Source organism: Apteryx rowi, unplaced genomic scaffold (assembly GCF_003343035.1).
Source record: "Apteryx rowi isolate R43461 unplaced genomic scaffold, aptRow1 scaffold_34, whole genome shotgun sequence".
In the NCBI taxonomy this organism is placed as follows: Eukaryota; Metazoa; Chordata; class Aves; order Apterygiformes; family Apterygidae; genus Apteryx; species Apteryx rowi.
Genome location: NW_020449863.1, coordinates 2,802,195 through 2,825,047, shown reverse-complemented (window position 1 = coordinate 2,825,047; position 22,853 = coordinate 2,802,195). Strand labels below are relative to the sequence as shown.

Below are 22,853 nucleotides of genomic sequence, written 5' to 3'. Positions count from 1 at the left end.
CAATTAAACCTGAAACTGTGCAAAACTGGTATATCAGAACTATTCATCATGATATAGTATCCTTTAAGAGGTGGAAGGGATGATTATAAAGTGGATAAAAAGAAATGGATATACAGTTCTAAAATAATGTGAGCTCCTTACCCCTAGTTTGGACCATTTTATGCTCAGTGAAAGGATAAGCACAAAACAAGGTTTAAGTGCTCCAGTTCAGATAAGGATGTCTTCCTCTTTTACAGAGAGACAGTATTCATAAGAGATATGCTCAAGTCCTGGCTTAGAGATGAAGCCACAGTGTGCAGGGACAGACTGAGGCAGTACTGTGGCTTAGGTTGGAGGGGCTTTTGTAATGAAAAGGGCATATAAGGTGATTTAAAGATTCAAAAAAAAAAAAAATCCATCTGGACTGTGCTGCCTAGAAGTGAAGGATGGCATGCCACTGAAAATAGTATTTTTCATAAAGCCAACATGTAATCAGTTTCATAGTTGGCACTATTTCAATGTGTTGTATTTTATGTGCTTTACTGCTGCTTTCCTTCTACTGCTGCTTTCCTTCATAACAAATCTCAGGGAAACAAGACTTGCAAGAGAGCTAACAATATTTATTAGACCAAAGACCCTCTCCTTTCAAACTGTTCTTTTGCATCTGTTTTTAGACCATCATGGCTACAACAACATATTTCAGAGCATGCTGCTGAATATTAAGAGTTCAAGAGTAAGTGTGAAAATCTTACTTTTAGAACCAGTGGAGTGTACAGTCAAAATGCAGCTCCCCTTGACAGCCTTAAGGTGGCTGGTCTGGAGGGAGTGATCTGCCTGCAGAGCTGGACAAGGTTTCTGCAATCATCTCTATAACCGGGTGACTTTTTTCCTGACTTCAGATTTTAATAAACAGGATTTTACTTATTTAAACTTTATTGACTTCAGTCAAGCCTGAGCCACCCATAATTCCTTAGAAAAAAATCTAGATTACTTCGTGGTTTTGGATGGGAACACATAAAACTCCCGGCTTTCATAGTTTCAACCTACAGGTTTCAAAACGGTGGATTCTGCTGCATATGCACTCAAAAAACTGGGCACCAGGGTCATTAGTAATTTTTGTAAATGTGACTGTACTTCTGTAACATGTGAAACAAACATTTCCAGGGGCAACTCTTTGCCTCTTGGCAACTTAGAATCTAGAATTTTAAATATGACTTTGTACTTTTTTTCCAACCAGAGACTAAGCTCTCCTATTCAATAGGCAGAGCAATGCTACGAGCAAGTAGCAAGTGTATAGTATGTTACCAGTGCTAGTGCATAGTGTATACTGTTTATTGTTAAACATGCTGTAATGGTTCACACATGTTGTTGTACAAATTAAGGAAGCACCAAACTGCCAGGGCTGCAGCAAGAATTCAAGGAACATCATCTTTAAAGGAAAGGTGGAGGGGGGAAGGGAGATGCAGAGAAAGAGCAGCAGTGTGTAATCCCTTTCTGTAGCAGAGAAGGCAAGAAGGTAGGCGGGAGCAACAAGAGCTTCCAGAGGCAACGCACAGTACCCAGTGTCGGCAGGAATGCTGGAAGGGTGAGGTCCGTAATTCCTGCTAATTCCCTTCCTGGGTTGCTATATTCACTCCTGCTGCAACTATCTGCAGGGTCAGAACAAGTCCCAGTTTTCAGAGGACAGTTTTGCTCCCAGCAGGTTTTAGTCTAAGCAGATGTGTTAAGCATAGCCTGTTTAATTAAATCCCTGCAAAAAGTAAGTGCCTGGACTCAGGCTGTGTGAAAAAACCATGCAAGAACGTAGGCTCATCTAGCTGCAGGGGGAGGAAAATGGTGCATACTAGTGGCCAGTGAAGCAACCAGGGGGCAATGGGCAGCAATAGCAGCATGTAAGAGGGAAGAGCAGAAGGATCTCGGTAGCAGGTATGAGGGGCCTAAGGAAAAGGTAGGAAGGCAGGGAAAGCTGAGAGTTGGGAGCAGCTTGGAGCAAGAAGGGATTTGGGAGACAAAGGGGAAGACTGATGGAAGAAAGGAAAAAAGGGGAAGATTGGAGAGAAGGGAGTTGCTCTGGGATACAGAGATAGATATTGGAAGAGTTTGGGGATAGCCGGGCTCAAGAAATGCATTGGGAAAAGGATGGGAGGACCTGAGTTCTTAGACAAGAAGGGTTAGGGACACGAGGGGGTCAGGAAGGGGGAGCTTCCACGAAGCACGTGGCTTGGGGGTGAGCAAATACACCCACATACACCTGGTAGGCTAGTGGCCATCCTCTTTTAACCATCCACTTTATTGCTATCAGAAATATGGCAAGCCCAGCAAGTCGCCAGCTCTCCCCTACATTGTCTCTATGCAGGCTGTACACATGCATTGGGAAGCCTGAGACTGGATCTGCCTGGATGTTCCCTGGCTGTTTTTTTGCAAGCTGCTCCCTCCTACCCATTTTTGCACAACTTCATATTCTGAATCTCAGCATCGTCTCTACTGTTTAACTGAAATTGACTTCCTCCAAAAAGTGTAATTTCCTTTTTTAAAATATTTATAAATTCATTCAGTAAACATGATGTATTTTTCAGCTTAACATGATATCATCACATTCTTATTTAAAGATAAAAAGTTATAAAAACTATAAAGAACACATTGCTATGGTACGAATATTTAATAGTAATGAACTACAAAAATGGACCTAACTATCGAACTCTTTAAATGGATCTCCTGAACAGAACAACATGTAAGAAAATATTAGATTTGATGTTCCACCTAATGATATATCACTTGGACATAAATATATCAAGCTTTTAGCTGACTAGCTTAGAATTGCTATCGTCTTACATTTTGCTAGCATATTTTTACCTTTACCAGTATTACACATGTATTTTCTCATTGTCTCACAGTATTGCTAGAACACAAGAACTCCAGAAACACACCTGCTCACACCTCCTGAGACATTATTAAAAGCTAACGTACAGGCCAAGCATAGATATATGCAGCAATAGCTAAATATAAGCCATTAGGCTGATAAGAAATACTCAGTTCTTTTGGAAGCACCAAGCTTGCAACTCTGGTATGTGTCAGAGTGCAAAGTATTGGTTCTCCCTCATTCTAGTTCATCAGCTCAATTTCACAAGTACTTGGATGCCTACAACTTCCAGCATCATGCAAGGGATAAGTATCAGTGTTAAAGGAGGACTCAGTCAAGTAAGCCATTAACAGTGTCAGACATACCATGCTGTACTTCATCATCACCATGCTTTCTTATTTGTTCTGCAATAACAGGTTCTGCAATAACAGAATCAAAATACTTGACCTCACTAAAGGTTAATTTTTTCTAGACCTAGTTTTCAGAGGTCATTAGCGTATCACTGGGCAAGTAGCACTATTAATATTAGAATTCTAATAAGCTAAAACCCCATCACAGACCAGGGCCCACTGACTAGACACAAGTGTAACAAGACAGGTGTTGCCCCAAAGAAGTTACAACCTGGATAAAGCAATTGTCCATCTTTACTTGTAAGTAAATGAAACTCTTGGAATGTGCCTGTACATCACAGGCAAAAGAAGCGCGTGCTCCATAGTAAGTGTAGGATGCATTATACTTTGCATTGGCCCTAAGTGTGTGTAGCTGGCTGTTTACAGCGGTCCTGTGCAATGGGACATGTCTTTGATCAGGATGGCTGGAGTCAGAGAACACCAGAATGAAGAAAACTAGTTAAAAAAAAAACCAACAAACTTACTAGGAATAAACGACAGACGTTAAGATACAGACTAAGAAGTTTATAGTTCCTTTCCATTGTTAGTTTTGTGTTGCTTCTTGTTCAGAGCACAGACAAGTGTTTTGGCTTTTTCTGCTTTGAATTCCTTTAACTCCTGTGGAGAACTCATAGTTCTGCCTGCCTAAAACATCACAATTCCCACCCTGGAGATTCAAGTTGTTGCTAGCTGTTCTCCAGCATATGGGGCCAGAACTTATTTCTTAGCCTGATGCTGAATTCTTAGCCTGTGGAGAAGATGCATGCCCTTAACAAGATATAGGCAGGATACCCATTGCATCTCAATATTTATCTCTTACCCTACAGAGTGCTATATATTTTTACAATCTCAGCTGAGACAACATGTATTTTAGTTGAAAGCCATATTAATGTGTAATTTTCTTGTATTCCAAAAGGCCTTTCTAAATTCAAGAATGACCTGTTTTATTCTGATAACAGAGTAAGCTCTGCTATCTTCATATTGCTTCAGAAGGTAGAGATTTTTACTATTAACGAAACAAAGCATTTAAAAATCAACTGGAGTACTAATTGCACTGAGTACCTTCTGGTACAATGTCTTCATTTTTTCCTTTCTTCTGCTGTGGGTGAATATGTATCATAATAATATTTTAGATCTTTATTTAATATCTGTTCCTAGCCAAAAAAAAAAAACCTTTTCAATACAGTTATATTTGAGTATAACCATAATTTAAGGAAAAAATGTACAAATATTTCTAATTATCTCCAAAGCAGATTTGATGAACCTGTGAAAGTTAAAATAAAAGAAATTCGGACATACTGCAGTGTGAAAATAAACCACTCTAACCAACAACCTTAAAAGTGTTTTTTAGTGTTATCAAACAATAAAACACAGTGCTCAGGTTAGGTTTTGTTAATGCTTCCAGGTCCAGATTAGAATAAATCTAATGTAAAGATTTTCTCTTTCTTTCTGGTGCTCCTTAATTTCTAAGAAGGTCTTTGCTGTTTAATAAAAATGTGTTGAATATTTGAGTTAAATAATATCAGAATAGTATGCCTTTTTCAAAGAACTCAATGGAAAAAAGCTTTCAAACAAAGAGATTCCTTTTGCTGAAGATTACTAATACAAAATGTGCCATTCATGAATGAGGCAATGCCGAGATAAACAGTTTGCTGTAACCTGTTGATTTCTTCCATCTAATTTAATATAATGAAGAAATATGAATGACAAAACATGTTTCTACAACTGAAGTGTTTAGCATCTCATTCAGATCTACTGGAAAGGAAAACAGATAATTGGTGCACTGATCCATTAAACAGCACAAACTTATTCTATATGCTGATGCTGGCGCGATCAGTGCCTTGCATGCAGTGACCTTCCTCACACACTGTTCAAAGACCACATACAAAATAGTCTTCCATGAAAAATCATGAAGTGCTATATTTAAAACACTGCAGAGCAGTGAAATAGAGCTTCAGGGGGAAAAAGGAAAAAAAAAAAAAGAAGAAAAAAAAAGAAAGAAAATCACATAATGAATGCACTGGTACTTTAATAAAACTTGCTCTATTACTGAGACTAAGACTTGGTTGCAAGTTTATTGCCTCAATGCCTTTGGGAGACAGGCATCTAGTGACTTTTTCTGCATCTAATTGGCATTATTATTTGAAATTACTCCAGGGGCATTCCCCCATGGCTCCTCAGAACAAACTACCTAGGACCACCAAGGTGATTGTGTTGCCTCTGCACTTTGCTGTGGGCTGGTGAATGACAGAAGTTTATTTCATATAGCAGCAATGCAGGGCACAAATCTTGAATTTCGCTAGCTACACTGAAACTGCATTCAGCCCTCCAGCTATTTTAAAGAAAATCAGTTATGAAGGAGAATTATTGGAAATTAAATCCAGCTACTACTTCAGGAACACCACAAAAAAGGCCTCTTATTAAATTTAAGGTTGTGATAACCAATTTGTTTCACTGTGGTCAATGAAGCCTTTAGAATACTTTGAAAATATCTGGGGGAGAAGAAAAACCTAAGCCAGTACTGAATACATGAAAGATCTAGAGTAATCTGGTTCTGTGGACCTAATTTCATTTATATGGGGATATGTCAGGGTGACTCAGCAAAGACACAGAGACGACGGATGTGATTCCACCAGCGCACAAGCTGGTGTAAAAGAAGATGAAGAATATGCCAGCAGAAACTACTGCCTATTGCATACTGTTTTACACATTTGTAACAAACACGGATGCACAACAGTTCTGAGAACAGCTTCAGAGAAGCAACCTTATCAAGACAAACACACACAACATGCATCTTATAACCTCAAGTACTAGATTCTTACAGCTATAATAGCAAATAATGCCATGGTCATTGACTTTTAACTAGATGATATCTGTAAATTGAACCCTTCAAACAGTATTCAGCAATAAAAGGTTAGGAAAGGCCGAGGGAAGCAAGTTTCACTGTTTCTCTGCTTTGTTTATAGATGAACTGCTGAAAGAAACACCTTTCCCACTAAATTCCACTTCTGTTATRGAGCCATTTTCCTTCCAAAGCTGGTTAAATGTTCATCGTGGAGAAATAAAGCAGAAGCAATCCTTAAGTATGTTTGGAGACACCTTTGAAACAGAGGTAGGAAATTTTTAATTTCTCTGAGAGCGAATTTTTTAAAAGGTACAGATGTCAGGTGCCTAATGTTTAGGCTGAGTGAATCCAGGCCTAGAACCTCTAGGTAGTCAGCAGAGAAAACCATCCATCCCTACAGAACAATTCAGTCATTGCCTGACCTGCCTTTCAGAAGTGCCCCTCTCCATCCACTGATTTGACTAGCTTACAGCAAGGAAGCTCCTATCTCAGATATGTCAGTTTAAGGAATCAGCCTGAACCTTATTTCCATTTATTTTCTTTAGGATTTAAATAGGCATCTTTGCTCTCCCCCCCCCCCCATATTTCCTGAATTAGAAATACTTGTGAGTAATATTTACATCATGTTGGCATGCTTGACTCCCCTTCGTGCTTGAACAGCATTCTTGGTGCCAAGTCTAATATGGACATGTAAATATACAGTTATTTCTGTTAACCTATAGAAAAAGGGAAACAAAGGGAAGTGGTCAGCACCAGGCATCCTGGGCTGTGTTGGAGCATTGCACTCCTCAGTCTAGTCAAGCACAGCCTAGTTTGAGTGTAAGGGAAGTTGTCACCTTTTGATATCTGTTCCGTATGCACAATAGTTTATGAAACATGTTCCTTTCCTTGGGTTGCTTAGAGTCACACTCTGATCAATCCAACACATTTGACAGGAAAGTAACAAAGGGTCTGGCTTTGCAGTCAGGAAGATCAATGCAGAAGGGACAGATAATAATGGGAAAAGTAAGTCTGATCTGCAGCTCTTCTAATGTTAATGGAAACATCTTTCTGGCTTCAGCAGGCTCCTGACAGGGCCCAGAGTTCATGAGGAGGAAGTGCCTGTTCTAAGAACAGAAGCCAGCAAGGATATAGATGTGAAGCTGAGAGTGGGAGGAGGCAGTAGGAATAGATAAGTGAGGATGCAGAGGAGCATAAGGAGTGGCAGGTGTGATCAGTTCCCTTTTTATCAGCAGGAATCAATAAGAGAATAGCAAACATAATGTGAATTTTAATGTCTGTAAAAATAACGTCATATTCTATGAACATTTTCCTCTAAAAATAGAAAGTTTTAGATGCTGTAGGAAGATGAACACGTACGCTTCAGCTACTGGGATGAATCCATTACTTTTCTTCCCTGTTCCTTTTTTTTTAGGCTATAGCTTACGGACCAGGAGTGAGTGAAAAAAGCAAAAAGAGTTCAGATATCTGGATATGGCAGCTGGTATGTGACAATTCACACCTGTTAACCATGACATTCAGAGTAGACCGAACAGTAGTAAAGCTTCCTAGCACAGGCAACAAAACCTAAAATGATTAACTTCCTTCTCACAGAAGACATCAGCAGCAGACACCACCATTCATCAGCAAAGTATTGCTAGAAATAGCTGTAAACTATTGCTGCTTTAAAAATGGTCCCTCTTTTTCAATCATCTTGTATGTTCCAAACAGCCACTGCCATCCTCCATCAGGTTGTGGTGAGGGTTTTGATTCCTACTGGCATATATCTTTTAAATACAAAATTCTTGTGAGTGATAAAAACTGTTATCTATTACCTCTTCCTTGAAGCATTTGCCCTCATACTGCAGTTCTACTGGAAACAGATAAGCTGTAGACCAAGCTAATAAAATCTAACTGAGAGCTTGTTTATACAAAAGCACAGCAGAAGGTGATCCAGATGCCCTTCATTCAACTACCTTGTAGGAAACAGATTTGCAGCCTGAGGGAAAACAAACAGAGGAAAGCTAGTTTCCAGTTACACAAGTCAGGCTAGCTTAAGCCTAATATTTCTATCAGTTCCTGTTCTGTTCAGATTCACAGGCACTAATACTAATCAAATAGTAATTAAAGACATCATTTTGAAGGACACTTGTTTGTGCTGCAGTTTACAGCAGCCTCTGGAAGCAAGACCTTGTTCTTGCTGGCAAGAATCTGGCTCCGCTGCTTGGCAAGATAATGAGGAGTCCATTGCAATGTAGATGGACTCCTATTAGCAATTTCTGTCAGCTCCCTGCTGACTTGTGAACTGATTTTGAAGACTTAGAAAGGTATTAGGAATCAGAAAAGTAAAAGAGGAACTTGAAATACTCCAGGAGGTTAGTCCTGTGACTTCCAGAGAGGCATACCAATTTGCAGGCTGCTAGGTTAGATTGTTAGCAGCATATCCCCAAGGAGCCAGGCAATGGGTTGCTGCGATATCATGGGGAACAATGAACCATGAAGAGTGTTTTTATTGATGCTAATATTGTCAGACAGGGAATATCTGCTGAAGTTTTTGCTAGGCCCCATAAAACAGAACAGGTTTGAAGTACTCTTTCAGTGGGAAAGTTTTCCGTACTTAATGGCAGCATTTTCTTTCACTGGTGACAGTACCTGGAAAATTAAAAGCTGGCTCTGTTCTTTCCCTTCAGGAGGGCACATCTACCATTACCATGGATGGTAAAACCCTGACTCTAGCTGCTGGTGACAGCCTGCTTGTCCGTGCCCAGTCTATGTGAGTAGAGATGAGCAGTGGTTCAGTGCATGATTTCCCAGCTCCTGACAACATAAATTCTGTGTATTCAGCCGTACCAGGCTGGACATCCACTGGTGCAGAAACACATAGGCTCTGTGAATGCAGGATTTGCAATAGGCTGTATTATTCCTCAAGGCAGAAGCGTGTTGAGGAGGAAATAAAGCCAGGCATTCATTCTAACTCACCTCCTATGATAAAGCTGCGAAAAGGTAACAAATAAATGATAAAAACTACCATGAAAAAGCAGAATAAGGAAGGCCCTACATAAAGGTAGATGGGGATAATACGCCAATCAGCAGTCACAGAAGATCCTCTAAGCTTGATACTGGGCTTAACATATAGATACATTAGGTATTTGGGTACTAGACCAAGCCCACAACTCTCTCCCTGAAGTAGACTGCATAGGGCTGTATCATAATCACAACACACAAGATATATGTGAAGGAAAAACTGGTGAAAATAGTTTCCAGAGAGAATGTAATGGGAAAGTATTTGCCAACTCTTGTGAAAAGCAGCATGGGTTGATAAAGTGCCCACCATGAAAAAGATGAAGGATGATATACACTCACTGGTAATGCAAAGCAGCAGATTTATAATCAAATGATAGAAATGACAGCCTTTCCTACAGGAAATTAGTATAATTAGCAGGATATTAGTAATTAAAATCTAATAAGTAGTAGTTCTGATATTTGCACCTTCTGTATATCTTCTGGCACTTAAAAAAAAATGCTGGAAGAGATGAAACCATCCAACTGTGCACAGAACTGTTCTCTGTAACTGCGATTCCAAGATGTAGCCACCTCCTCCCTCTACCGTTACTTCCCACCCCTTCTGTAAAAACACTTAAATTAATTCCCAGTCCTGCAGTCCAATCAGTGAAACCATATTTTCAAAATCATGGTATAATGCATGTGCATTATAAGACCGGAGAAGACCTTTGATTATAAGATCTGTACAGCAGGCACACTCTTACTGTATGTGTCACTGTGGTATGCTGATATTGATCTCTGGCCACCTCTGCAATTGGCATAAAAACAGCTAATATAAAAGTGATGGCCACAAGGCAAAAATACTCTTGAATTCTTAAACATTCACATCAGAAATGATATCTGTACTCACTGAGATGATTTTGCTTTGCTCTTTCTGTGACTGAGATCAGAATATAAACCTTTCCCCTGGGTTCACCCATAAATAGAGGTATGTTCTTCCCCTGTGTTTCATATTTGAATTATGTTAGCGATGGTGGAGGGTAATTCCCTGAAATCTCGCAGGATATACCAGTATGGAAAGAGAATAAAATAATCAGGACTGAACCTCATTGTATTCTACTGCATTTCCAGCAGCATAAATATTTTTATTGTTGTTTTGTGCTTTTTTTAATATATAAAAAAAACACATTAGGTCATCTGTTTTTTCATTTTTCTAGGTACTACTGGAAGAGAGCAGAAGGTTGTGTGGCTCTTTACGTTGCTCAGGATCCAAAACGCAAGCAACCTTATACCTAGCTGTTGTGCCAGTTGAGTTTGGTGATAAAGAAATTCTAGGCTATTTGGCTCATCTTAATGATCAGTCAGACTGCATGGAATTTGAACAGTCTAATAAAATGATTACACTAGAATTAAGTGGAATCAAGCATTGTGCCCAATTAAAACTTAAGAAAAAAAGTAGTTTAATCTTCAGCAAAATCTACAACTAGTTATTTTGTTAAAAACAAAACAATAGTTATCCAAAAACAAATGAACAATGGATCCAAGTAACAGGAGTTTGTGTGTATATATATACACACACACACATACACAGAGTAATATACATGATCCTATCTAGAATAAATTAAAGGGTTTTTTCAAATGCAAGCCTCTGCTGCAAGATGAGGAAAAGGAGTTAGGAGTAATATTGTTTTCCTAGATTATATTTTAGCTACGTCACAAGACTTAAGATAAGGAACCCTGGATTCTAGTCACCTTGTATCCCTGGTGCCTTTTGTAACCTGATCTTCACTTCTTTGTCTCAGTTTTGTCATGTATAGTAAATTGAGCATAACATTAGTTACCCAGCCCATGGCTGGGGGGCTTTTAATTGCAGTAGATTCCAGAACTTCTGGGATCTGGATAAAAGGTCCTTTCAAAAAAAAAAAAATTTTTTTTTTCACCTGCTGCAAGCACTGCTTGAGGATCTAAACCCTTTGTGGGGGAGAGGAGGAAAAAAAAAAAAAAAAAAAGGAAATAAAAGGTGTGTTAGTGAAGGGGCAAGATGTAGCTGCCAGAACAGCAGCGAGCATTACTTAGATCATCCCTGTACTTACTCCAGGTACCTTGGTACCAGTTTACCAAATCTGGCAGTGCAATGTCAGTGACAGTTATCAATAACATACCACACATACCACACTGAATGTCATCTGTGTGGTACACTATCCTAACCTAATGTATTATGACTAACACAAGCATTCTGGTCATGGTTTTCTAGCTGCAGAAATTTCATTTCAAAGTAGCCTAAAAAGTGTATTGTGGGACAAGAGAGAAAGATGTAAAATAATCAGTTTCTACTAACTGTTGCTTCTTTCTGAAGAAATGGATGAGGTTTCTTCATTGCACTTCAATGTGTGAATGTAATGTGAAAGCAGGGTGTATAATTAGCTTTTCCTGCTTTTCTTCCAGGAACTCTTCAGGGTTTTTACATATTGTCCTTCATAAGTTTTTACCATTGCTTAACAGGTTGCTTAAATATTTCCAAGTGTTACCAATTACATGTTTAAAAAAGCAAATAGTTCTGTTACTTGATTTCTTGTAATTATAATGTAAATTTTAAAGTTTTTTCTTAAATACATCTATCACCTACAAAGCTTATTAAATTAAGATGTCTATGTGTTTTATTCAAGTTTTCATTCTTCTAGTGAGAATAACTCAGATGGACTACATCTCCCTAATAACAGAGGACCTAATTAGAAAAATTGAGCCCAGTCCTTAGGGAATTATGGATGTACATATGAAAAGGTCTCTTGCACAAGTGAATCATTTATATGATATTGGTGTGCCCAAGTGTCCACGGAAATGCCTGCTCCCTGAGAGAACATGAGGGCTAAGGGATCTAGGGTAAGAAAAAGTTAAATTTGTAATCCACCAGTTAGGAAGTAACTGCTAGAATGCTAGTTCTGGGTTTACTTCATCTCACAGAAATGTTTCTGTATTTCACACTGAATAAGCAGATAAAATATAAGAACATGTAGAACAATGTCTGGAATAATCAACAGCTCTTCACACATTCAGAAGCACTGCGAGCCATGGAATTTTTAAAATAAACATTAATTTACCTATGGATTACTAATATCTCCCAACTTTAAAAGTAGCTGATTTCAGAATTTAAAATATAGACTCCACTCAAGCTGTATTTGTGATGGGTATGACTTTTTCTAAGGTCTAACCTGAATTCTACCCAGCTCTAGATGCCTAGAAGCAGAACAAACTGAATCTAGAGCCTTAAACTAGAGCTATCTGTCACCTGCAGTCCTGCTGCTTCCAATACTCACAACCCACAGCTGAGCAGATAGTGGGTTAGCTTCTTTGGAGGAGCTGCTGTCANAAAAAAAAAAAAAAAAAAATCAGGTAAGGGAAGCCCAGTCCCATAAACATACCCAAAGTGAGGATCAAAACAGCACAGGAAGGTCTGTAGAAAGGCCTAGATATTAAGGTACAGCCCTGGCAGAGAGTGTCTCACCCACTCAAGCCTGTGGAGAACTTTCTGTGGAGTACAAGCAACTGGAGTACTTTCTATTGGTTTGAATCTCCTTCAGGCTGGAGAGGGACTGAAATCAGGTTGCCCACTGCTGAGTGAGCACAGATGGGCTGGAGCACTAACGCCTTCTTTTAGAGAGGGAATTGGACTCAATACCCTCAAAAGCCAGCTGAAAGTACTCACTCTGGACCCCGAAACCAGTTCCAACTATCAGTAAGCCAAACCATTTATTTCTAAGATCAGAGAAACATTAGCTGAAAGGAAATGCAGGGTTAAATCAGATATCTCCAGGGGGCTCCTGATCAGTCAGGAGATCTTTTCAGGTGCTTTATACTTCCTCTGTATTGTATTATGAAGTTCCAAACGGGGGACATTAGATTAGGTGCCTAAAAAGCCCTGCTCCTCTGCCTACGAAGAAGTTGGCCAGATGCAGGTTGGCTCCCTGGAGTCCTTTCAGCTGTTGGGTGCTGTTTGCTGTGCACGTGTGGTTAGCTCAAGTCTACTTTGGCACCAAAGTCTGTGGGATTACAGTCTGGCACTCCAACACTAATCTCATCTCAGAGAAGGATTTTAGGCACCGGTCAGTGGCAAAGGCTGAGTTAGGCACACTGTCTACAAAGAGCCCGAATGCACTCCTGCTGACAAGGTTTTTTGTGCATGCATGTCCATGACAACACCAACACAAAACCAAACCATGTCCTCTCCATATAGGCGACTGTTCTTCTATACAACTCTTTATATATAGGGTGTACTTGCACCATGATTTGGACACACTTTTTCTATCTGAATCATACAGGTATTGTGTTACCTCACACTTAATAAACTTATCTTTTTATTGCCTTTTAGCAGGATTGTGCTGACCTCACTAGTACATTCTTGCATAGACAGTCCACCTATTTGCAACAGCTTCTCAAAGACTTCCAGCAAAGCCTTTCTATATATATAAACATGTTTTAATCAATGTTCCAATAAAGCCTACACAGACTAGAAACCAGACAGGAACATTAAGTATCAAGAGAAACAGAGGTTGTTCAGTACCTTAATGCACCAAACAACTAGCAAAGCAAGTTGATCAATTTAAAAATGTTTGAGCCTGGTGAAAAAAATGGTATGTTTTACAGAGAGAAAGGTAAAATACTCTCTGTTTTTTAGTTATTGATATATTTGAATTTCTATTATGACATTTAAATGCATATGAGTAATATCAAAGTTATTATAGTACTTAAAAAATTGAGCAGTGACCTGTAGCTTTCAGTCAGTTTCTCAGTTCATGTAAATTAGCTCAATTAATTTCAATCTATTTTGCTAATTAGTGTCTCTTATTGCCACTAGCCTAGATGGGTCTGAGCACTTTTCATGTTCTTACACTGAGCCATGATGACTTACACTAATTCTTCAAATAAGTCTTAATACAGTCTCACTGCATTCCTCCTTAGTAAGTGTCCCATGTTTTAGCATTTAATAAAATATGTTGATTAGCAAGATTCCATTATATTCACCATCAGTTCATAACAATTAGTGTTGCTCAAAGTAATTATGACACTAAAAAAGTAATCCTAGTACAGTAAGCGAAGCTCAAGTCTTCACCAGCTGTTCCTAATCTATTGAAATAAGACCCACAAAAAGCAACTTTAAGCAAAACACGTTTGTGGTTCTGAGTGAACTACAAGAGGAAAATAGTGACCCTTACAGATCACGTAGTAAACAGATCAAAGATCAGTAACAGAGCTTTATTTTAAAAACAACTGGATAATCAACACAAAAAACAATTCAGGCAAGATAATGATCTAATACTAGCTACATTTCATGTTGCAGTGTGTAAATTGACAGCTTGCAAAAGTCAAGAGAGGAGCTCATCTTCCTCTATGCTTGCTTTATTTTTTATATCTTACTTGTTCTTTTGAAGGAACAAGCCCTACCAGCGGCAGAAAAACAGACTGGGTGGATCAGTAAACTGATTGAGAAAAGAGTTTACTACAATACACCTGAACTCCCACAGAAAGTTTACAGGTCGCACCTGTAAAACAAATGATCTCACTCCTGTTGTATGATGATAATAAACACTTTCATTCTATTGTTAAGTGTTCATTGCACTCTAATTTCAGCTCTCCAGCCACATTTATTATATAGAACAGAAAGCATCCCTCCCACCACCATTGCACATAAGTAAAGGGGAAAAGAATTACTTAAGCTTTTTAACAGATCTCTAGAAAAACAGCTTGTGTTCATGATACAGACATTTTCATTTTTTTTTTCCTGGTTAGTAATCCAGAGTGCACTTGAAGAAAAACTTCAAGCTAAGGAAGGTCATCATCTTCTGGACTGTTTCCAGTTGAAGATACAAATAGTTGTAAAGCTATTCTTCAACAGCAAAAGATGCAGAATAGCTGATTGGACCCAAATAAAACTGCTGTTTTTTAATTAAAAGTGAATAAGACAGAGTTAAAGTACATTAATAATCATATTGCAACTCAGAGTCAATACTTGACCTACAGATGGCAAAACAATCTAGTTCAGGAAGTCCTTGATTGTCACTGACTGCAGAAGTCAATAAGAGGTCTCCTATTTACTGGACTTCTGATTGAAGCTTGAAAGCTGGAAGGGGCTGGGGGAGGGGCGAGAGGAAAATTTGATGTTTCAGCAGTGTTCAGCACATTTGCAGAAACAAGCCCAGAAATGGCAAAGTTCTTAGGCAAATCAAGCCCAAATGCATACATCAGATTCCATCTGCAGAGAGCTCTCCTGTTTTGGGTCTGTGATCCTTGGACAGTGTTTTCTGAATTGTTGTTGCTCTAGATTAAATACACCACAAAAGATCTTTGGCCATGTAAATTTTGTAAAAGTTGCACTGCAACCACAAAATGGAAGGCTTGAATGCTGCCTTCTATTTTTAACATTCAGTAGATACATGTACATGCCCCTTACACACAGAAATTTGAACACTTCTCTCTAGTTTAGAAGATAAGTTACACTGAAGTTGGGGCAAAATTATCCGAGTTCTACAAACACTATACTATATTACCTTACAAAGCACTGAGAAAAATCTCAGTAATGCAAAAGTATACTAAACATAAGCATATTTGGAGCTTCAGTGAGGAAACTGGATACATTTTTATTATGCCAGAGCAAAATAGGACTTTTGCAGTGCTGTACAGCCATAGTGAAAACATTAAAGAGGTCTTAATTTTCTTTCTTGAAGAAAACAAGTTTGCTTAAGAGGCAAAACTCAAGCAGGTAGGTGATGAAGCTTGTATTTCACTCATAGCAGATGTAAACTCATGTACAATAAGCTGCCCTCTTTACGCTCCACAGTTTGAAAATACATTTGACAATCCAATTATGTAAAGCAATGAGCTGATGTATAATACCAACGCCTGGAAGCTTCAGTGTAAGACTTCTAAAAACTACTGGGGTTTGTCCCTGAAATACACCTTACCTAGCTTTTTGGTATCTCTCCCTTCCTCCAGTTGTAGTTCAAAAACCCCAGGGTCCAGTGTCTGGACTCCTTGTGGAAGGGAGATCTGGGCAACCTCAGACGGGCTCCACAGTAACTCCTATGCTGTGCAGAGGACTGCACACATGACACAACTGTCTGCAGCTAAACCACAAGGAAATGCCCAGAGGGTCATTTTAAGTCCCACCCGGCAATGCTCTGCTCTCAGGGTGTTACAGAGAGCCACCTCCAATTACCAAGGACTGATGGGGCCCTGTAGTCTACCTCTTCCAAGAGCTGAGCAAAGCTCATTCCCCCCATGTAAACCACAGCCGGAGATCTATCACCTCGTTTTACCCAATAGCCTAAGAAAAGGAGCAGTTTCCTCCGTGCAAGAGTGGAGATTCAGACTCTCATCTTCCCTCTCCCACGGGAACGTCCCCATCACCAGCTATGCTGTCAGGGGCACTCCACACCTCCTCTTGTTAAAGCTCTGCAATATTGCAGCAAGATTAACTGAGCCACACGGGAAGCCCTGCAGTGTTGCTAGTGAACAGAGTATGGAACTAGAGGACAGCTCCTACTCCCCACATGGTTTTTACAGAAAATATTATTCTATAAAATAAAAGCCAATTCTGACAGAAAGCACATATCCTTCCAAAGCCATTGCTCCAGAGAATTATTTGCCTGACCACATTTGTAGAGCTAAGCCATCTGTAGTGTCTCAGGATACAATACAAAATGAAGGTGAAAAATATTTTGACCTGGGAAAAATAATCCAAAGATTGTAGCATCATGAATAGATTAACATCGTTTATGACAATCTGAGAAAAGTGTTAACAGTTACTGGTTGCTTCTTAATACTGGTGAACAAAAAAGCAAGTGGTTCAAACCCTGTATGCTTTATTGCTGAGTGACAAATAAACATTAAACATCTAAGTCCTCTCACCAGATTATTCTCTTTCTGAAGAAAATAGCAAAAAATTATAAACACTGAATGAAACCAAGTAGCTTCAAAAGCTTAAAAAAATATATCTGGCTTTGATGTCACACAATTCAAAGTTTGATATGACATTGAAATGAGGAAGCACATGCATGTGAAATTCATATAAAACCCACGAGAGTTCATTTCAGGGCCGCCAGCTCTCTGACCACAGTGCCCACAAGAAGGCAGGAATAGGAAAGTATGTGTATGTTGGGGGGGGGGGGGACGACTTGCTAGCACCTAAGGAGACACCTGCAGGAGACAAAACTGGCAGGGATTTTAATTGCCATCTGTAGTCATGCGCCCCACTGACTAACAGCTGTGAACCTGAGGTGCGACATAAGCAAGTAACTTAAGTTGGAGGTGATGATAGTTAAAAACACTGAATGATGCAAGTAGTGGCTGATCCAAAGGTCTTCAGAGCAGCGGGAAGACACCTGATAAAGAGCAAGAGAACTAGAGGGAGAATTAGTCCCTTTCAAATGTGCTTTCAGTTTTGAGAGCGCAGCTCATCTACTCTGTGAGAAGAAACAATGACATACAGCCACTGTGCAACCAAAGAAAATGAAATCACCTTTAGCATTTCACAGAAAACAGATGTAACTTCCCATAGTACATTTTTAACATTCAGAAAGTATTTTCAGCTACTAAAATGCACTTGATAAATCTTGAAATGATTTCTACAAAGATCATACAAACTGCAGAATGACAAGAATTCATGTAATATTTTATCCACCAAAACCAACTAGATTAGCTTCACTTTTAAAACAAGACAGGAAACAGTATGGCAGCACCAGAATCAGATTGCCTTAGCCCAGACTTTGATTTTAAAATGAAAGCTAATCAACCCCCTGTCTTCCATTTCCAGTATGGATGACTCTGCTAAATAAGTCTGTCAAAAACTATTTCTTCCATCTTTTGGATATAAGCTAGGCAATCTACATCCAATTCTTCATTTAAAGCAATTTGCCACTCTTATCTTTGCCAGTTTTGATGCAACTGCCCTGACTGATGGCTGTATGGAAACAGAATCAGGCTCCTATACTTTAATAATGCAGACATTACTCTGCTCTGTGCTCCTCATCCCCCAAAATACCATTGCATATATATATTAAGAGAATTTATATACATGTACATGTGTGCATGCGTGTATAATTATCACACACACACCTCATATATGCCTTCTGAGTATCTTTATGCGGTAATTAGTTGTGAAATCTTATCTTGCCCATACTGGTGAAGTTTGTGCCAAAGCGTAATTTGTGTTTGGCGTTTTGTAACACAACTAGTCAGTTATTGGCAGTCAGAGAGATAGAAGAGATTGATACTAAAGGTCATTTTTGTCAGACACAGGATGTTTCAGAAACTTTTATGAAGCAGCTATCTCTGTGCTCTCCATGGGTTATACTTACTCCATACATACTGCTAGAGGAGAGAAGAAACAGAAGACCATACAAGAGGGAATAACTGTCTTGGGCATCACTGGCAGATGACTACCTGAAACGCTCCACCTAAACCAGGCTTTTCTCAGCATCCCAGGCAGTTGGGTCTGTGCAGCTCATATATGCCTCGTGGGGCAGGAGGACAAAGGTTGTTTTTTATCATCAGTTTTAGTCCAGTAGAAAGGTTTCAAGGCATTTATTTTCTCTATAGCAAAATTAACTCTACTTGCAAAGCTTCCTCCCCCTCAGAGGGAAATAAGATGTAGGCTCAGAAGCCCAAATCTGCAATGATATTTAAGTGCCTGAGGAACTGTGCCAGAGTGTCTGGCAGGGGAAGCTAAACAGACACATTTTTAAAAGGGAATATAGTGAATGGAGAGACAGACTGAAAGCTCAGGAGAATGAAGTACTCCTTTTATCTGCTATGGGGGAGCTGTTAAGTGGCAAACCGAGCTTCTCCTTATTCTTGCTTGCCTGTGTGCTTTAACTCACCATTAGTGCTGTCTTCACCCGCATATGATATTGGCCTTTGCTACAGCTGGCACCAAGTTAGTTGCAAATGTTATTTCCATGACATCAACATCAGTCCAGTGGGAACTGGACAGAGATAAATACATTTTGCTTGATCATATGAACAGTCATCTTCAAGTTCCTTGCCCTGCAGAACTAGTAAAAATACTATTTGTGAAAGGTACCAATATTCACCTTGCTTAAAAAAGACACATAAGAAGAGTAGAAAAATATTCTGAAAACATGTTCTACTACTTATTTTATACAGCCTGTGTATTCTTTCATTAAAATATTTTTCATATCTAATTCCTAACTATTTTGCATGAACCTATTTTATTCATTTCTTCATGTACCTATATTGGAAGAAATGCAATCCTCAGTTGTATTTGTGCAAATATGCAGCTAATGAAATTACCCTAGTCTTACACCTCCGCAACCAAGTAGAATCTGGCCTTCTTTCTACATAGACTTTATAGCTAAAGCATGACACAGTGGTGGAAATACATTAGCACATGAAGACTGCTTAATACAAGGTATGTTCCCATATGCCATTTCTCATCTTCTGCAAGTTGCAGCTTCGCTCATATTGTTGTATTATCTTGAATAAGGTGCACAATTATTTTAGTGCTCTAATTTACCAGTCTCTTTTTGCAGCTGAATTTGTCTTTGTAGAAATGCTAGAAAAACAGAATTGTTAGCTTCATTCTGTTGAAAAGGAAGAGCTTCAAGGACAGCAGCACTGAAATATGAACATCTAGACACATGCAGAGCACAGCACTGGAGAACACTGAAAACACCTTTTTAAAAAAGCAGTTAACTAACTCCTTTCTCATTACTTTGGAATTCAGCTGAAATTTTTAAGTGGAATCAAAGCAAGCTCCAAGTTAGCTCATTAATCATCTAAACAAGAACTATGTTATAAATTGGAACTGAAAGACAATTCATATTTTCCATTTTTTAGATTTGATCCTTCTTGCTACACTCTATGAGAGTGGACTCTAGAGAAGAGCAATGCATTCAAATGTCAGTAATGTCTCCCACATTCATATTTCTAAGAGACCCACATAAAGAAGTCTTTTTAAAAAAGAAGCTCATCTGAAAATACATTAGAAGACTAGGCCACTGAAAGATATTTCTTTAATTCCTTGTATTATTTCTTCAATTAAACACACACACACACACACTATTAGAATCTGACTTTCATTTATCTGATTTGAAGTAGTAAGGTTAGGGAAAGTATGCTGTAACAGTCAAGCAGTAGTTCTTGTGTGTTTTTTGAAGGCATGAAAAACCCTTTCATGCTGGTGTCTGATGGGTTTAGGAAAATAATAGACATAATTTAAGTTATCTTCCATAAGGTCTTCATTGAGGAGGTTCATGCTGTGAGGATTTCCATAGCAACTACTTAAAGTGACATAAGTGTTCATTTCTGAAATATAAAGCCCAGTGACATGATTAGCTAGAGCAATAATTCCATGTAAACCACCTAAACAGAGATCTTTTGTTCAGGGCCAAATAAATTCACATTGCCTTTCCTCTGTGGAAACCAAATTCAGAATCAGTCCCTAAATTTTAAAAAACCTATGTTATCTGTCAACCTTTTGCAAGAACCACATGTGTGTCTGTATTTATACACACACACACACTCAGAGCTGAAATGATGGTTTCCTTAAATTACCTAGTATACAGTACATAAGGTAGCATATAGAAAGGTTACATGAAGAAGAGTCACAGAACAGCACAAAGTCAGATTTTGTACGACATTTCCAAGTCTATTGAAATTCAGCAGCAAAGAGCTTCCAAGAGGGAGATGACAAGTTCTCAGTGATCATTAATCAAAGTATTTAGACAGTAAGTACTCACCAGTATATTGAACTGAAGCCGTTATAACAAATTGAAGTTCTGGCATAATATACCAGCAAAGAGAGAAGCTAAATTAATAATCTCTTCAGACTTTCCCCTCCAGGGGGAGGGGTAGGGAGGGGTTGGGGGGGGCAGTTAAGATCACCTGCTTTAGCAGACACAAAAGTTGAGCAGCCTGGTCCTTTATACCTAATTCCCTTCACTCTAGGTGTAGCCCTGATTTTAACAGGCATGAGTTAGGGGCAGGAAGTAAGCACACTCCAAATAACAATTCCAGCCTGCAGACAGACACTTTAGGGATCACACTGGGCAGCATACACTCAATTCAAGGCTAATTTGCACTGGGATGGTGCTGATATGAAACAAGTTCTAAAACCCCTTGGCTCCAACTAACTCTTCTCAGCCCTGGTCTTCACAGTGAGTGTTTGATCCAGCTGAATGCATTCATCTCACAGAGCTGATGTATGGTAGCTTTATTCATCAGCTAAAGTCATATTTTAAAAGTCTCCTTCTACAATACAATGCAGCTGATACAGATGGATCATTAGAGCCAGCTTGAAAAATACAGTTTACTTATTATGCAATCATCTGAAAGAAAGAATTTTATACCAGTTCAAGTAAAGCTCCACAGAATACCTAGCTTTTATATTCTCTTTAATTCTAACATCTATTTCAGACCTCTGTTAAAACTGTACAACATTAATTTATTCAGGAAAGTATAACAGTCTCCTGCTGGAAGTCTTCTCCATTAAGTTGATATTACAGTCATTTCATGGAAGGCCTGAACAGATGTCCTTTTTTCTATATGGATTATTTTTCAGAGCTATGCTCACAAAGGCAGTTTCTTACAGTAAAAGTAAAGCTCCTGGAAATAAGTTCTCTGTGATATGCCATCACATCCCCTTGCCCTCTGACTGGTCAAACAATGGCAAAACCATATGCTTCATCTTGAAGGACATTAAAGACTCGGTCACAAAAGACATGATAGCGGTGGAGAAATAGATATGAAGGAAGAGCACTGGGTCAGATTTCTTCTCTGCAGACACATCAGCTGGTGGAAGCCACATACAGACAGACTGCATAGAAACTGCATGAAAAACTCTACCCTGACTATTTTTAGCACTGAAAAATACTTTAACTTCTACTCTCTTGGGAAAAAGGAGGATGGCAAGGTTTTAAGGGACTTGTCCCAGGACTGAACTGATATGCAGCAGAGCCTTTGCCTTGGATGCCATTCACATGGGACAAAGAAGGGATGAGCTGTGCTAGAGAAAAACTAAAGCAGAGCTGATATAGAAATTTGTATATCTGCCCATCAACCAGTGTCCTCAAACCAGGGACTGGGTACTGAAACAACTCCACTCCAGAGCTGAGTGGGATGGGACATTCATCCCAACTCCCCCCACAGTTAATATAATCTTCCTCTCAAGTTGGGCGCTGGAAAATGGCATATGCTCATTGTCTTTATCTGTTCCTGCAGTTCAGGAAAAGCATTTCTTCTCCAGTGATGAAAATCTGAATTCTTGAACATGTTCTATGCAGTTTTTTTTACTGCATTGACTACTTTATACATCTACAAAGCAAGAGTATGAGGCACAGTGTGTTTCCTTGCATCTTGGGTAGATACTGCTATTGCTACATGCTCAGAGGAGTTTTCATTAGGATTCCCTATGATCAAGGAGAAAGCTAATATTAACTTTCTTTCTGCTTAGGTTTATGCTATTGCTGGAGACCAGGAAGGAAGAGAAAAGCTGTACAGAAGGCAAATTCTGCCAATTTGAGTGATCGGTAAAGCAAATACTCTATGATTTAAGGCTCCCAAGCACAGCAAGGAGCTGTACAAACTTAGATGGAGACAATCTGTTTCCTGAGGCTTGTAGGCTAAATAGCAAGCTAGAAGAAGGGAGCTACCCAACAAGCAAAGAAAGGCATCTGACAAAAGCCTCATTAGCCCTCCACTTCCTTCATCCACAGCATATGTTTCTTTCTTCTGAGAGCTGGCATTTCTGTAGGTCTGAATGCTCAGTGCTTATCTTGAGTATCCA

At 39.0% G+C, this 22,853-nt stretch overlaps 1 protein-coding gene across 1 annotated transcript in view; it reads left to right on the top strand.

Moving 5' to 3' along the window:
• HAAO (3-hydroxyanthranilate 3,4-dioxygenase) overlaps positions 1 to 11,366 on the top strand; it is a 36,327-nt gene extending 24,961 nt beyond the window's left edge. Inside the window, exons 7-10 of the mRNA XM_026072295.1 lie at positions 6,195 to 6,340; positions 7,488 to 7,556; positions 8,743 to 8,825; positions 10,273 to 11,366. Of these exons, the coding sequence (XP_025928080.1) occupies positions 6,195 to 6,340; positions 7,488 to 7,556; positions 8,743 to 8,825; positions 10,273 to 10,351 (377 nt within the window). The 3' untranslated portion in view covers positions 10,352 to 11,366. The remainder of the gene's footprint in view (positions 1 to 6,194; positions 6,341 to 7,487; positions 7,557 to 8,742; positions 8,826 to 10,272) is intronic.
• Positions 11,367 to 22,853: the final 11,487 nt, after the last annotated feature.